The sequence below is a fragment of the Diadema antillarum genome, unplaced genomic scaffold (genome assembly GCF_040938485.1).
Source record: "Diadema antillarum isolate AM-2024a unplaced genomic scaffold, OU_Dant_1.0 seq00001208_RagTag, whole genome shotgun sequence".
Lineage (NCBI taxonomy): Eukaryota > Metazoa > Echinodermata > Echinoidea > Diadematoida > Diadematidae > Diadema > Diadema antillarum.
This window is the reverse complement of record NW_027272001.1, coordinates 351283-369255: the sequence shown is the minus strand read 5'-3', so window position 1 is coordinate 369255 and position 17973 is coordinate 351283. Positions and strand designations below refer to the sequence as shown.

Here is a 17973-nt window from a genome sequence, read left to right as displayed (position 1 = left end):
AGCAGTTGTTAGGAGAGCTCATTAACCTCTGCCAAGGCCAGAGAACTATGCACGCTTGCAAAAATGACTTGTTTGATCCAGAAAGTATTCACTATAGTTACCTCCATTTTCAGACTATCTCTCTCATCATTCTCTGCTATACAGAATAAATTTCACATTCAGTACACGATATACTTATATCACATACTTTTAGCAAGCACATACACACGTGCAAAATCTCTTTTTGAGGGTAAATTGTATAAACAATATCCATTTCATGTTTAGAACAACACTGATGGTCAATGGTTCAAGTTGTACTACCTAGGTATACGTTTCGATCACTGTTTTCCCTCAGTGTCGACTTTTTAAGCCGTTGCAACAATGTTTTTAATAGCCTGGCAGGGTCTAGGGCATTTACCCCCTGGGCAATTACCCCAGACCCTTCCCCTGGCCCTAATCCTAATCTTAATCCTGAACCTAATGCTAACCCTAACCCAAACTCCTAACCCTAAACTTAACCCTAACTCTAATCTTTACTCTAACCTTTATCACTAACTTGCCCGGATACGAGCCTGTCAACCTTATTTTCAAGAAGGTGCCAGACCACGCCCCCATCCGGTCCACCGGTGTCTCGCGCACACCCACCCAGTCCGATCCACAGAACTCTTTTGTGTGGTCCGATCGAGGCGCCTATGCCTAGCCGCCTGCTAATGCGTTGAATACGTGATACATGCCTATTGGGCCTACAGTACTGTGTGATCTTTCAAGTTTGATTCATTGTGATGTCTCTCCAGCGATAGGGCCAGGGCCACGCATAGAGCTGCTAGCTGTGTGCAGTCACCAACAACATTTCAGATATCGGTTTCGTCGTACGTACCTTTGAAGAAGATTTTCTTGGCACGCCAAAACTCATCTGAGCGCCTGCAGTGTGAGGAGCTTCTTCGACTTAGGCAGCACGGGGAATATCTCACAGTTTTATCATGACTATCCTCGCCCTAACTCTGGGCGTGCTTGGTGCTGCAGTTCTCGCTGTTCTGCTGCTGCTTGGTTACATCGCGCTCAAGCTCCCACGCCTGCCGGCAGAAATAGACAGCAAATGGCAGACAAGATATTTCTTGCTCCAGAATGGAATTTTCTTACTTTATGTAAGTCTACTGTAGTTAATTGTCCTTATGTAAATCAATATTAATCCTTGATTTTAGTGGTTTCTTTTCATTCTTTCATTGACATTGGACATCAATCAATTTATGTTATGAAGTTGGTTCATGATCTTGACTTATACATGTAGTCTAGACACTATTTGCTTTCATTTTCAATTTGACGATTGATCGAGGTACGTCAAAATCAAATTTGTCAAGATTTGGAATGTTATTCAGCAGTAGGAGGAATGTCTTTGTATATCATATAGACTATACTATACTCTAATACTAGTCTATATGATATACAAAGACATTCCTCCTACTGCTGAATAACATTTCAAATCTTGACAAATTTGATTTTGACGTACCTCGATCAATCGTCAAATATAGCCATAGGACATGATTTTGAAACGTACCGGTAATGGCGGTATGTGATGAAAATCAGAGTTCTAGACACAGTATCTAGGCTCTCTCTGACTCTGGTTCAGATTCTTACATTAGGTTTTGGTTTCTTTATCCTCTTTCTTCATGCATAAACAAACCCTAGATATTTTACCATATGCTGTAATTTACTCAAGTGTACTGTTGCATTCCTTGCAGTAGACTGATGGTATCTGTGTCTTTACGGTGGGCTTCTTATCTGATGTCGGGACATGTATGGTCAGCCCCCCCCCCCCCCCCCCCCATTTCCTGACCATACGTGTCCCAATGTCAGATAAGAAGTCCACTGTGAAGATAGAGAAAGATATCATTGGTCTATCCTTGCAGGTAAAATCTATTTGATGCAACTGATAGCAAGGATCTCCCGCTTGATGATGTATTTAAAGTGACAGATCAAGGCCCAAAAATATGGAACTCAATTACCCCCAGTTTGAAATTATGCCCCACCATTTCATCATTCAAAAGACAGTTTAAGTTACAGTTGATTAATGCATACCGGTATTGTTCATAGAACTGTACTGTGTCTATACAGTGCACTGGCTGATTCTCGGCATGTGTTGTTCTGTGTTCTCTGTTCGGGCGCCTGCTCGGTGACCTTCACCCCGGCGCGCTGGCGGGGTGCGCGCGCCGGGGTGGGGGTCGCCGGGCGGCCGCCTCGGGTGGAGGATGTAGAGTGGTACAGGTTGGGAATCGCGCGCGTGCCTGTGGTGATTATGATCGGAGCCTTCTACATTCATTGTACAATGTATTACAATTATTCTATTACACTGTACTCAGTACATGTATCGTAATGGAGAGCTCTGATCATGTTGGAAGTGGTGCGCCCTCAGTGGCGGGGCGCGGCTCACGATATTGCTTGGCATAAATGTACACACTGAAGAATCACGATTATACAGTCTTTGTCGATTCTTATAGAATATTATATGCTCAAACCATATATATATTTCTTAAATTGCATTCAATGATAATTCTTGCCCATTTTTGTCCCACCCTTTTTATGGTTGTTTTTGGTATGTCGTGGTTCCTTCCTTTTGGATGTGCTTTTTTTTTTTCTTCTTCTTCTTCTTCTTGCCCCTATATATTGCAAATCCAGTTCTTTTTTATGCGACTCATGATTTATGTAACAGTGTATAACGACATACAGTTTTAATATTGTATATTTGCTCAGGGGATCAGCCTCGAAAGGCCAATGGCCTACTGCTGATCTCCTCCACCATTTATTTTAATTGTTATGTCAATCTGGAACACACACTTTTTAACTTTTAACTGTGATTATGTATTTATCCAAAATAATTTTTGGTTTGTATGTATGTGTTAGAACTGATTGATTGTGTATTTATATGTTTTTACCTGAACTGTGGAAATAAACTGAATTGAATTGAATTGAATTGAATTAATGTAGGTTGGTGAGGTAAGTCACTATAATCAGGAGACTTTGATCAGTTCGTTCAGGCAACTAGATAATCTGTCACAGTTTCAATTTAAAGACAAAATAAAATAGCAGTTTCAGAAATTATGGCTTCAAAACAGTAAATACTAATGGTCTTTTCTCACTCTACTGCTGTACAAAATTTGAATTTGCAGATTGGTTACAGCGTACATATGTGTGTATATCAGTGGTGGATCCAGAGGGGGTGCACCGCGCGCGCCTCTTCTTTCTTTTTTTTTTAAACAAAGGAAATAAAAAGAAAAAATGGGGGGTATGCACACAACATCCCCCTTTAATTTTGTAAAGGTGCCTCCCCTTTTTTACGGAATTCCTGAATCCGCCCCTGTATACAATATATTCTTTTTTTTTTTTTTAATGAGAGTGGACTCCATCCTAATAAAAACTTATCCACATTCCACAACTTAAGTCATAGCTGCTACATAATACAGTTGAACCTCTCGTATCCGGACAAGTCGGGACCGGGGCTCATCCGGATAAGGGATTTGGCCGGATACGGGAGACTCAATGCTTTATACATGTACATAGATACATACACATACGTGTACTGATGTAGCCCATTGTAGTACCACCTGTAGTAATGTGTATACTGCAACCTTTTCATTGTTACACTCAGTAACAGACCCCAAAATAGAGGTTCGCGTTTGCAAGAATGAAATCATTTTCTTTTATAAATTCTTGGGATGATTTACCTAAATAATTATTAAGAAATGTATCAAGTATATGTAATTCATGTGTGTTTGTGTAGGAGTTCTCAAGGAGTTGGGAATACCCCTTTCCTCCCGTAATTATTTTTAAAAAAAAAATCACGGCGAGATTGCGTCCGTATAATAGAGAGATCCGGATAAAGGGAGGCCGGATAAGAGAGGTTCAACTGTATTTGGATTGGGTACAGCAAAGTAAAGCATATAGCAAATAAGCATACCATGTGACTATGCTCCTAGGAATGTGATACCAGTACGAGTAAAGTTATGCATTTCTCCCTTCTGTGGTCATTAGCTCTATGTCAGAGGAAAACTCAATGGTAAGCCTTTCCTGGTCAACGCCAGGGAGAGCGCAGGCTCTGTCTTCAAGCCCAAGCCATCTGTTTTGCCGTCGTCGAACATCAAGTCTAGCGTGAAGAACTTTGACGGGGTGCGGGTCCGATTCTACGAGCCCATAGAGCGAGCTGACAGTGGTGATCTCCCCGCTCTCATCTTCATTCATGGAGGAGGCTTTATGTTTGGTAGCGCAGGTGAGCACATTTAAATGCATCTGCTAACTGGGGCCCATTATGTGAATAGGCTGATGATCATTAATGATATGAAAGCTTGAATTACCAACACAGCAGTTACCAAGGCAACAAACTCAATGATTATGGCACAGGCCCGTAGCCAGGATTTTTCAAGGGGGGGTGCGGTCACTAAAAAAACGGACCTTCGGTACCAATACCAATGATGACACACACACACACACACACACACACAATATGGACGACCGAACTACAAAAGTTGTATAAGAATTTGCGCGCAAAGCGCGCCGCAAATTGTGAATTTTGACTGTTTTAATGACGTTTTAAAGTCTCAAGGAAATTTGTATTTTTGTCTGTTGCATGCAATCGCGTTACGGTATTTCATCTAGGAAATAGTAAAAACTCATTTTGCCAGGAAGTTGCAAAGTTTAACTGTGTTCGAGACTCTGCGCGCGTAGCGCGCCGCAAAATTGAGAATAGTGATTTTCCTGGTGTTGTTTTAACTTTTATTTTTCCTATTGTATACCCGCGTTAGCAGGCCTGAAGCTAGGATTTTTAGAGGAAGGGGGGATTGCGTTAATTAACAAAACGGTCCTTTGATACTGTCCCGGGAGGGGTAGCGACAATTAAAAGGTGGACACCATGCTCATACATGGACTTTCAAAATGGCCCCTAAACGAGTAATGATCATATGATTTTTTTCGGGCCTTAAAGACACTCAGTCGTGGCGAGTGGTTTGTACGGCACGGAGACGAACGCAACACGCTGCCTCCCCCATTCTGTATCAAATGTAGTGACCCCCGAATGAGAATAGCGCTGGCTCAATGGGTCAGCGAAAATACGATAGGCTACAAGAAAGCTCCCTGTGCTTATCTCCTAACCCAAAATGGCTGTCCCAGCGAGCCACGAGAGCTTCCGAATGGACGCCCACTCTCAGTGCGCATGCGTATGAAGAGAGGCCAAAAGAGCCACGCGTCTTCTGGCCTCTCTCCTCCAATCTCCGCAGCTCGCGGTGACAATATTTGTGTATGATGCGTACACACACACGTACACACACACACACACACGCCGCAGCGTCTTCTGGCCTCTCTCCTCCAATCACCGCAGCTCGCGGTGATAATGTTTGTGTATGATGCGTACACACACACGCACACACACACACTTGTCTCAGTGGTAGCATTGCGCAATTGCATGCACAAACTTCGGTCTTTCGGAGTTTACGTACCATTAGGGATGGCGATCGGCTGCCTTTAAAAACAAGTATTCCTTAAATGTTTCCTGCACCCTAAAGAAGTACTTCATCATGATTGAACAATTTACCATTTTCCCAAATTTCGGCCTTTTTGATACCCTTTGATTATATACGCTCGTACATCACACTTTCCATCTAATCCGTGAGAAAAAACGACCCCTATTACGCGTTTTCTTTAGCGAGTATGGTCACGGTGTCCACCTTTCAGTTGGAGTTTTCCATCCCATTGGATGCTGTTTGGAAGATGAAACATTCACTTTACTCTACAGTATATCAGCCGTTGGTATGCGAGTTTGTCAAAAACGAAAATAAATAAGAAAATTTTTAAAACAAAATGAATTGTAAATGTGAACCATTTATATTTTGCCTCCTTGTGGTAGGATATTTCCAGCATTTCCGAACTTTCAAATAATAATTTTAGATTTAATAATATTAAAGGTAGTAGATCTGATTCGCAAACATCTCCAATATCAGTCAAATGTCATATTAACCATCATGCTAAGAAGGTTTTCTTTGTGAAATTTGGAGGTCAGTGAAATTCAAAAATTAAACATCCGTTAGCCATTGGAAGAAGTTGAATGCAAATTCAGACCTCAGGCTTAGTGCTCAGATGTTTTCCTATTTGATTTGATCTGTCTTACTGTGCACACTAAGATACATACTGGAATGGTTATTTCTTATTTATTAAATTATAGTAGCATATTTGGTTACTAGCTGTCTCTAGGCATTTTCGAATTTGGGCTGCAAAGAGATCCACTACCTTTAAGTTAGAAGAGAGATAAGTAAATAATGATAAAATAAACAAACAAAAAAGAATGAGTTTCTTTTGTAATACTATCTGACAAACTTTTTACTTTACCATTTTACTTCATAGCTCAGCACTTTCCATTCTCTCTCATACCCTCTTACCCATTACATTCAAATGAAATACAACTAAAATGAGTTTGCGTGCCTGCATAATACTCTTTGGAAATTATAAGTGAAAATGTTCTTAGGTTTTGGCTCACTTTAAAATGAGAACCAATAGAACTGTCACAACATGAGAAAATGTATAAGTAATAATCAACACTACATTTCCAAATTTGGCCTGCAAAGAAATCCGCTACCTGTAAGTTAGAAAAGAGATTAGTAAATGATGATAAAATAAACAACAAAAAAGAATGAGTTTCTACCGCCGTCTCCAGAACAGAGCCTGAAACGGTGCAGGCTCAAGAAATCGTTTGTACTATAATTCGTCTTGAAGTACTGTGTGATACTGTTGACTCAGACTTCTACAAAGCTGTAAGTGAGAATTGTAATCCAATCCGACTCATTACCTGAGATATTTATGAAAATATATCAATAAAGAATGTAAATTGAATAACGATGCGTCACAATGCAGTCTAACGCTCTCACAATGCTATCATACATAGGGTTTTTCACTGACTGTTTTTACTCCGGAGCTCTTGCAATATTCAGGCTTTTGTGATACTATCTGACAAACTTTTTACTTTACCATTTTACTTCATAGCTCAGCACTTTCCATTCTCTCTCATACCCTCTTACCCATTACATATAAATGAAATACAACTAAAATGAGTTTGCGTGCCTGCATAATACTCTTTGGAAATTATAAGTGAGAATGTTCTTAGGTTTTGGCTCACTTTAAAATGAGAACCAATAGAACTGTCACACTGCTGACAACGGCAGACAGTGAAGGTCAACGGCTCAAATTTTCGTTGATAGTCTCGTCACGTGATAGTTCTGTATGGATTGTACACGTTCCCTATGACAGCAATTGTGAATGGGTAGTCTAGCTTTACTGCAAATTTGCGTCAGGACTGCTCAACCAATGGACAAGCTTCTTATGTCACAAAAATGGGCAGAACCTCTACTTTCTGAAACCGTGCGCCCCAAGTTTGTGCGATCTTCCGTTCTCGAGATATCCCGTCTGGGAGAATTGCAAGACGGCAAAATATGCTCAAATTCATCAAATTTGGACTGTTCGCCGTAGACAATTCTACTCATAAGGTACTTTTCTGATCTAATTTGCGTCACTGCTACAAATGTTACAATAAAGATATATACACATAAATAATCCCTAAAGTGTCCACTTCCAGAATCCGGGCGCCCCAAGTTTGCTTCTTAAACAGTTTGGCTTCGCAGACGACCGAAAGTTTTCAATATGTAATAGCTCGCACAAATTGACACATAACATTTGTGTTTGTGTGCATGGGGACGATCCGATGGTTCATACAACAAAAGGGTTTCGTACAATTATTTTTAACATTGTTAAACGTACTCTTCCACATTTACGTAGCATATAATGTGTCTTTATATTTATTTGGATTGTTATCTTGAGAATTGCTAAAAACCGTTATTATGAAAAAGTGGACCTTTCAGAATTTGGGGGGGTGCGTACATAAAAGTATGAAAATCATATATGGAGGTCTCCTTTAAAAGAGAAATTGCAATGTCTAGGATAAGAATCTTGCGTATGTTGAATGTACTCTGTTTGAAAGTAAGTTTCTTAGGTTGATTTACCCTGTTATGTCATCACAATACCCAAATATCTTACTCTTATTTAGCAGAATAAGATTTCAGTTATTTTGATGAAATATGCGATGCAAAATCTGGGGGTATTTTAGTATCATTTGATCAAATGCCCACTTTGGCATGCTGGATTTCTAATCTTCATTCACAAAAATCTGAAAAAAAAAAAAATCTGAAGACATGAGAGCATACATGGCTGTTAGTATATCCTGGTAGCTGTCTAAGTGTGTGTTAATTTGAAAGTGATCTTTGAAGGATATCATGTTTAACCTGTTGAAGATTAGTCTCGAGTATTCTCGTGATGGTATGAATTGAAAATGCTTATTATAGGAAAATCAATCTGTTTTCAGTGGGTTAATGTGAATGTGATGTGCTGACATCCTCGATGTGTTGATTTTTTTATCTTTCAACCCGTACAGATATGTACGACCCTGTAACTAGAAAGATGGCTGAGACGATCAAAGGAATTGTGATCTCAATTGAGTAAGTTTGCTTGCAGCTAGAACATGGATAATATCAGAAATTGACCAGGAATTCACAACCATTGTGAGTGATCTGCAAAGTGACAAGAATAATGAAGAAAAACATGAACAACTAAGCAAAAGATAAAGATATGGAGTGTCAGTGTCAGTGCTGATATCGTTGTAAACATAAACATGCAATGATATCAAGCTCCCATCATCCTCTGTACAATATGTACAGCCTACTGGAAGGTCAAAGTTCATGCTGTGTTGGGCCAAAGGTCATTGTAGTGAAGACAGATTCCATCTCTCCTAAACCCACACTATAAACAGTACACTGCACATACCAGATCCAAGGCATTCCGTACAAAGCCCATTCATGTAAATTGCTATGTTTACGAAGTCTGTCTTTGCCGTGCATGGCAACCGCCAATACGATACTGCTGAACATTGATATCTTAATAACACATGCTGCATAGTCACAAAATGTTCTTTTCTCTATGATAGCATCCATACAATGTATATTTTGCAGCTATCGCTTGGCCCCCGAGAATCCCTTTCCAGCAGGGTTTGATGACTGCATGACAGCGATCAGGCACTTTGGCAAGAACCTAGCCCAGTTTGGTGTGGACCCAGCACGGATTGCAGTATGTGGGGATAGTGCAGGAGCTAACCTTGCTGCTGGCCTCGTTCAGGAACTTTGCAGTGAGACCAAGAACAGTCCAAATCTGATCAGGCCTAAACTGCAGGTATAAACATCAATAACATCACTTGATATATTTTCTCTTTTATGTGAAAAAAATTGTTTCTATGTACAGGTGATGACGGTGTGCATGATGTATGTCACATATGGTGGTTGTTGTTTATGAAATTATATCAAACAAATATGATGAGTGATGATAATGAAGACACACAAGATGATATAGATTAGCCCTTGCAAGTTTTATTCGTGTAGATCCTCAAACTGAGTACTAGTGAATCCAACCAATTGCAAGGGCACTTTGATGATGCTGAAATGATTCTATAAAATTTCACTTAGCTCAGTGAAAATGAATGATTTATATTACTTGTAATTCTTCACTCTTTGCTTCAATGGAATATATAGTGTGACTGGGAAAGGTCATAATTACGAATAGACAAAATGTCACTTCATGGCACGAGGCTGGGTTTTGAGTAGTTTGCAATTCTATATATTTTTTCCACTACTTAAAAAGAAGAATGCCATATACATGATTCTGTCAATAGGTCCTGCTATATCCAGTGCTCCAAATGTTTGACCTTGAGACTCCATCCTACCAAAAGCACAATGCAGCCTTTGGGGTCACCGGAGGGTTCCTTCCCACATCCTCCGTCGCTTGGATGCTGCCACGATACCTCACTGGGGCCAAAGATGGTGCCATCACCAAAGCCTTGCTGAAAGGCTCTGCTCGTGCAGTGGCTGCCAGGGAGAGCCCAGTGCTGAGAGAGGTCCTCAACCACAACCTCGTTCCCATGGCGCTGAAGTATCCGGGATACAAGCCTCTTGACGAAGCCTTGGTCGATGACGAAGGCAAGGAATCGTGGGAAAAGCTCAGGTCATCCGTCCAGGATCACCGAATCAACCCACTGTTCACGGAGGAACTTGGGGGGCTGCCACCGGCTTACATCGTCACATGCGACTTCGATGTTCTTCGGGATGATGGGACTATGTATGCCGCCCGTCTTCGCAAGGCTGGGGTGGAAGCGGTCCTGGAAAACTATGTGGGGGCGCTCCATGGCCTCATGTTCTTCCCCCAGTTTAAGTGGGGACATGAAGCTCGGAAGAAGTTCTACACATTCCTTAGTGAAAACCTGTGATGTACTGCATACAGTATCTGCAATTTACTAATTTTAGCATCTTACAGTATTTTGGGCCGCTGGAAAGAACGAAGGTCCTAGAATACTGATTTCACAAATGTGTTACTCTTTTTTCATGCATATTCTCGAAGATAAATTGCCCACTTCTCTGAATCTCTGAATCGGAATCCGTACATCGCCGATGACAGCACTAGCATCCAGAGTTGGTTGCGACTGCTGCGCGGCGTATTGTTTTACCTGAGTTTAAAATGCTTTTCAGTTTGTTTTGTAAAGACTGATAAGGAGTTTGCATTTTTAATTTCAGGGGTTAGGTAATTCCAGTCCTTAATAGTGTTTGGGAGGAAGCTGGTTAGGTATGCTTTTGTTCTGCATGGCAGTGGAATGAAGCGTTCATTGTCTTTTCTTTTCTGTAGGGGGGACCAATCTAGAGAGTCCATGTATTCTGAAACCCTTGTGACTTGGCGGAAGTCATTGCAGACAAAGTGAGCTGCTCGTCTCTGAACCATTTCTAGTTTGTTTATAAGGGTGGATTGATGGGGATCCCAGACAGATGCAGCGTATTCTAATTTAGGGCGAACTAGAGCCTTGTAGGCAGCTACCTTAACCTTGGTGTCACACCATCACAGATTCCTATGTATGAATCCTAATGTCTTGCTGGCATTATTTGCAGTGTGATTGATGTAGTTAGCCCATGACATATCATTAGACAGCTGTATTCCTAGGTAGGTACACTTATTCACAACTTTCAGGTCAATGCCTAGCATGTTTTAAAGGACAAGTTCACCTTCATAAACATAAGGATTGAGAGAATGTAGCAATATTAGTAGAACACATCATTGAAATTTTGAGGAAAATCAGACAATCCGTTCAAAAGTTATGAATTTTTGAAGTTTTTGTGCAGTACTCGCTGGATGAGAAGACTACTGCAGTGTATGAATAACTTAGATGTCACATGCGTACAACAATATAAGGAAAATATAAAGAGAATTTCACAAAATTCCATCTTTTGAAAAAAGTACACATTCCTCTGACTCGTTACCGACAAATGTTATGGGTAATATTGTTCTCCCTGCCTTCAGAAAGAGGCAAGTCAAGTGCTCTTTTATTATGCGAAAAAAATGAAAATATGTTGAATTTTCTTTTACATTTTCTTTATACTGTTGTACGCATATGACTCACAAGCTGTAGTAGTCTCCTCATCCAGCGGTTCCAACACAAAAAATTAAAAAGTTCATAACTTTTGCATCGATTGTCCAATTTTCCTCAAACTTTCACTGATGTGTTCTACTAATATTGTTGCATTTTCTCAATCCTTATGTTTATGAAGGTGAACTTGTCCTTTAAGTTCCTAGTATTGGGTTTTTGCTTCTGGTTACATGCATTGTTTGGCACTTTAAAGGGTTGAAGCTCATCTGCCACGAGAGGGCCCAGTCCTTTACAGCATCTAGGCCCTTCTGGAGTTGGGTTTGGTCATCTTGGTCATGAATAGGACGAAACAGGAGGCAATCATCTGCAAAGAGCTTGATGCTCGTCCCCGAGCTCAAGTGATCACCAATATCGTTAATATACAAGAGGAACATCAGGGGTCCTAGGACTGTCCCTTGGGGCACGCTGGACGTCACAAGGATTTGTTGTGACATCTCACCATCCACAAGAACATGCTGAGTGCGTTTTGTGAGCCAGGTGTCAATCCACTTCAGGGGGTCACCATCAATTCCATAGTGCTTGATTTTGCGTAGAAGCTTTGGATGTGACACAGTGTCGAAAGCTTTGCTGAAGTCAAGTATCTGCATATCAATCTGTCCTCCACTGTTTTCATCAAGATAGTTCATGATTTCTTCGATAGTATTTATAAGCTGGGTTTCACAGGAGTGGGCCTTGAGAAATCCATGTTGATAATACTTGAGTATTTGTTGATCCTCAAGATGATCCATGATATGGTGAAAAACTATATGTTCGAGCAGCTTGCAGGGGATGGATGTGAGTGATATTGGTCGATAATTTATGGGTAAAGATTGATCTCCTTTCTTGTAGATGGGGCATACACTAGCTGTTAGCCAATCATCAGGGAGATAACTATCAATGAGTGACTGATTGAAGATCCTAGTAAGGAGTGGGGAGAGAGTTTCGGCATATATACGTTCAGTATGTAAGCAGGAATCTCGTCTGGGCCTCTTGCCTTGTGAGCATCAAAGGCCTTTGAGAAGCTTGAGGACCCCCTGCTCATGAATTGAGATGTTGCCCATAGACGGATAGGGAGTTGAGGGGAGAGATGATTCAATAGCGGGATCATTTACTGTAAAGATGGATTTGTAGTGGGCGTTCAATACTTCAGCCTTTTGGAAGCTACAACCAGTGATTCTGTGAGGTGTCTGTAACGGTGGGATTCCACTATAATCTTTCTTCTTATGAGCGACAAAGGACCAGAAGCGTTTTTGTGCTGTACGGAGGTTATCTGTTTTCAGGATACCCTGGACATTCTTATTTTGGGCTTGGTCAATTGTTCTATTAATGCTATTGCGTAGTGTGCGATAGTTCTCCCAGTCTTTTGCGTTGCCTGTTCTCTTGGCTCGATTGTATTATCTCTTTCGTTTCCTGATATTCCGTTTTATCCTGACATTGATCCATGGAATATCCTTGTTTCGTAGTTCCTTACATGGGACATGTTTCTGGATAGCTCTTGTGATAGCTTCCTTTGTGACGTCCCAGTTTTCTTTTTATTAGTGATCTATTGTCAAAACCTTCTAGCGGGGGGTCTATACTGCTTTGTAGGCTTTCCCTAAGCCCAGTAGAATCACCTTTCTTAAACAAATGTGACCCGCTACAACAAAAGGATCCTAAAGTCGCTGACAGGTGAGCCGAGAAAATCGAGTTTGAAGTCAGATCACCAAAGTCTGTCAAAACGTTCGAATTTCTGTTTTTACATAATTTTGTTGTCTAATGTGTCTTCTATCATCTGCCGAAATTTCGAAGCTAAATGATCAAAGGAAAGGCCTGAAAATAGCATTTTTCTGGGCCATGCTTGGCTCGCGTGTCAGCGACTTTAGGATCCTTTTGTTGTAGCGGGTCACAAATAGATTTGTCTGGGTTTCTTCTGGACAAATTTAACGCCTAGATTGATATCCGTTACAGCAGTGATCACTCATTCCTGGGATTACCCGGGTGCTAGTGACACTTGCTGGATAGGATGATAATAAGATGTCGAGGGTGTTGTCAAGGCGAGTAGGTTCATAGATGTGCTGACTGAGATAAAAGTTATCAATATCAGCTTCTGTCAGCTCTCTCAAACAAGTCAAACATTGCAGTGCGTATACAGTGAACTCCAGTTATAATAAAGTCCACAGGGCTGACACTTTTTTTTCTTTATATCAAAATTTTGTTATAACCTAACAAATAAACAATAGAAATACATACAGGTGTGGATAATGTTGCGGCCTGATTTTTTGCCTTTGTTGTAACTGGAATTTTTTTAACTGTGTTCGTTGTAACGGGAGTGCACTGTAGTTGTTCGTAGATGGTTCGTATAATACAGCATTAAGAGTTATGGCTGCCTCAGTACGCACTGCACAATTGAGTTTCTGAAACTTTTTTTTAGACAACACGACTTCAATGTTCACTATTTTGAAGAGACAGAAGCATGAAATGTTGAAGATCAGTTGCTGATGTTTAATTTGATTTAGTTTGTCTCTACCAACATTGGTCTCAGTGCATCATCTCCAGTGACCCGACTTCGTGCTTCTGTTCTTCCAAATAACAAACACTGAAGTCGTGTTGTCTCACAAATTTTTCCGAAACAACTCAGTTGTACAGTGCATACTGAGGCAGCACCAGTAGCAAGTGATTGGGTCTTCTCCCATCACAAAATCAGAAACCTTTTTGATGAAAGTGTATCGGAACTTGTCTGCAAAATCACAGTTGCTACAATGACTCCTCTCACTTCTGTATGTACTACTTGGCATGGAATACCTGAAGTGGGAACATTAAGACAAAAAATTATTGTCTTGACCACAAGAGGGAGAGAGATCTGGGCAATGGAAACAAATCCTGTGAGAGGGAGGGAGAGTTGATATTTCCTAACTAGTCTAATTTTCAGCCCTTTCTTAGAGTGTAACCTAAGTATAATATTAGATGTACTACCACTACGTATCAATGTAGGTATGTGGACAATATCCAGTCACTCCATTCAGACATTTTTCCTTAAAATCTTTTCGCCAACACAATTGTTGTTACCGCCATACAAATTGACATCAAAAATCATTTCATGAGTACATAAGAGTGCAAATGAGATTGCAAAACATTTTAGCCATTACAAATTACTTCATCTTACTGTAAGTACAGCTTCTCCCAGCGATGACAAAGTCAGTTGTGCTAGTGACCTCTTGATTGCATTGTCTTGGGAAAGTGCAGAAGTTTTGACTTCCTTTCTTTGCAGACGTCCCTCTACCTGCAGACCATGAGCAACTGCCCTTAGTGCTCGTTTGCAAGCTGGAAAATCTGTTGAGTCTGTCCGCCTTGTCTAGAAAGGGTCGTCTTTTCTCCACTTGAAGCCATGACCATAACATTTTTCACTTCAAGATCTCCCTCATCTAGCTGTAGTTTCTTGAGAACTGCCTCTTGATTTGGGGTGAACACCTCATCCTCCCACAGGAAGTCTGGTCCATTCAACCAGGGACTCCTCTCGGTCAGATCCTTGGGGGTCAACCCTCTTGATATGTCATCTGCAGCATTTGCATTCATTGCCACAAAGAACCATGACTCTGGGTTGGTGATATCTCTCATTACTTGTGTCAGACCCTGTTCCCTCACTGTTGACAAACATGGTTCAGGAATATGGATTGACTTTATTCATCTTGTTGATATTGAGTATATTGTAGGAATAGTGTTAAACATTCTACCCCCAACCTTTTCTGTTATACAAAATGCATTAAACATCGGCATGTCTGTGGTGATCCGCCATACTACTTCATATACCTCCCTGCTCCATCGGTCTGCTAGCTTGTGAGGTCCTTTGAGTCCAACATTTACAGGTCGCCAGGCTCTAGGGCATGCTCCCAGACTGATCTATCGTAGCGGCGCTTAGCGTTCGCCAACGCCTTCTTGGATGCAGCTTCAGCGAGCTCATGGGCATGGCGAAGTCGGTCTCTCAGCTCCTCAGCATACTTGTCATGGTTCTTACCTCCTGCGGCTCAGTGGGGAAGGCCAAACTGGACATCTATTGGCAGGCGAGGTTCACGACCAAACAGCAAGTAGTATGGGGTCATTCCTGTAGCACTGTGTCTTGTACAATTATATGCATGTACAAGGTGACAAACGTGCCGGCACCAGTTCTCTTTCTGTTCATCTCCAAGATATACGTGAATACATATCACGTATATATGTGAATGGCTGCTCTCCACGGACATATTCCCTTGCGGATGGCTTGTTACTTTCTAGAATTGATCGGAGTCTACTTCCACATGAGATACAAATTCTTTTGTTCTACAAATTTTTTGTTTTGCCCTGGTTGCATGTTCTCCAGTCCCTTCTTTCTTTCAATAGTTTGACTTCATCATCTACTAGGTCTTTCATAACTCCATCAACAACACATTGTTCTGTTCGAACCTTCTCTATCTTCACTGCTAGAGTTTGAGAGAGCTCTTTATAATGGGTATGGTCCACAGCTTTGTTCAGCTCGCTCTCTTTCGAGATAACTTTGTCCACTTGGCTACACAGATTTTCAGGTGTTAGCCAGAGATTGGGCTTCAAGGATGCATCGTTTTGAAGATTTCCCTTTCTATCAACTTCTGCTACACAAACACTCGTAATAATACTAGTTTTCAGCCGCGTATTGTATCTTACATGGTATGATTTCCCTATTACTTGGTCATTGTCAAAGGATATCAGAATGTCACCGACGGGCAAGGGAGGCGGTTCCGATGACTGCTTCGACAGCCAGGATGTCAGATAGGGGTAACTTCCAGATGGGGAATTAGCAGAAGTAATTTCGCATGCTGTTTGACTTCTGGCAACTGAATATGACACTAGATTTTCAATAAGGGATAATGGCAGAACAGCTCTACTGTTACTAAGAGGTAAGATATGTTCAACTGTTTTAGCAATTTCAATACTCGCTAAAAAGATCTATACGAATATTTCCAAATGTATACACTCTATACAAGATGGTAAACTAATGCAAAGTGGACAACCGTAACAATGAAACAAGGATAATTCAATCTTACCTGTTTCAGGAAGATAATACACCAACTATGAGAGCTATTCACTGTTCATAAAATTAGGGATTTTTGACAGCATGTGAAAAGGTGTCTACACTCGCTGGTGTCAGAATGTGCGCAGTGAGTGTGAGAGTAATCTCTTCCCCAAAAACAGGCGAAACCACTGGTTTATAGGAACAGCTGCTAGGCTGAGCCTCACCCTTACATTCCAACATTTATGGTTGGAGGTCATTCTTGGTAATGATGCAACCTACTTGATGAGACTGGAAAGCTTAAATACTCATATGGCTGGGGGGGGGGGGGGGTACACCTACCGTTTACAAATAATGTGCGTGAAGCTGCACATAAACATGTGATCAAATAGTATGCACACACAATTAATGCATTTTGTATAACAGAAAAGGTTGGGGATAGAATGTTTAACACTATTCCCACATACTCAATACTTTTCCTATAGCCTTATTTCAGATCCGTCTCCCCCATCTTCTTGATTGCCACCAAGATGTTGGATGAAGGGGCTTGATGTCCAACCTGCTTGGCCTGTAGAGCAGCTTGTCGTGTACTCTCTTGACCCTGAATCCTTGACTCCTCCTGACCAGATCTCTTAATCGCAAACTCCCTCGGATCTAGAAATTTAATAGCGTCATCCTTCTCGTAATGATCCAGACAGGCGTTGCGGGGGGATCTGATTGCTCAATCCTTGATAAACTGTTCTACAAGAATGTTATTTTTTTTTTATTGTTGGATCACCGTCAAAGGAAGACAGACGCCGCTTTTGGATTGTATAATAGCTATATTTGGTGACTTGACTTTGATCTGACAGGTGCCGTTGCTCGGATTCTTGCAGTCATCTCTCCTGTCATCCAGTTTATGAGCGTTGAAACTGTTAGTCCTGGATCTTCCAGTGAATTAAGGTGTCTAAACCAAACTTTCTTGTCCTCCATATGGAGCTTCTTTTCAATTACTGCCAGCATTTGAGCATTGTCTATGTCACCTACGTGGCCAACATCTTTCAGCGTGTTGTAGCTATGTAGGACTAGCTGAGTTAACTCACAGAACCAGGCATCTTCTCCTTCTCGTAGTGGACGAAATGCACTAATGTCATTTATTACTGCATCACTTAAAAAACGCTGGTCCCCATACACAGCATCAAGGAGCTCCCATGCTGCTTTGTGGTCGCTTATTCCCCTCAGTATTTCTGCTGGTTTGCCTTCTAAACAACTGCGGAATAGGGTGATAACATCTCTGAGTACGATTTGGAAAGATGCAGAAAATCCACCTTGAAAATGTTGTATTCCCTAACATCACCTTTGAATTTTGGTAGTTTCAGTTTTTCTATCTTGAAGTTTGTTATTGTTGGTACTGCTGAACTGTAGTACCAACATACCATGTATATTGATATATACGGACTCACTGAAAAACAGCCCTGAGGCTGATAGTGGG

General features: G+C 41.1%; 1 protein-coding gene across 1 annotated transcript; it reads left to right on the top strand.

Annotated features, from left to right (window-relative positions):
* Window positions 1–959: 959 nt before the first annotated feature.
* LOC139744767 (arylacetamide deacetylase-like) lies at window positions 960–10507 on the top strand. Its single transcript, XM_071655188.1, has 5 exons — window positions 960–1124; window positions 4006–4240; window positions 8441–8504; window positions 9015–9231; window positions 9728–10507. Exons 1-5 carry the CDS (start codon window positions 960–962, stop codon window positions 10316–10318), a joined length of 1272 nt encoding a protein of 423 aa, XP_071511289.1. The 3' UTR covers window positions 10319–10507.
* The last annotated feature ends 7466 nt before the right edge of the window (window positions 10508–17973 follow it).

What these genes read in the sequence shown, in the direction of transcription:
- LOC139744767 (XM_071655188.1), top strand. Translation starts at nt 960, where the DNA reads ATGACTATCCTCGCCCTAACTCTGGGCGTGCTTGGTGCTGCAGTTCTC. An exon ending in CTTTATGTTTGGTAGCGCAG is followed by an intron (nt 4,241 to 8,440) that starts GTGAGCACATTT and finishes CAACCCGTACAG; the next exon opens with ATATGTACGACCCTGTAACT. An exon ending in TGATCAGGCCTAAACTGCAG is followed by an intron (nt 9,232 to 9,727) that starts GTATAAACATCA and finishes TTCTGTCAATAG; the next exon opens with GTCCTGCTATATCCAGTGCT.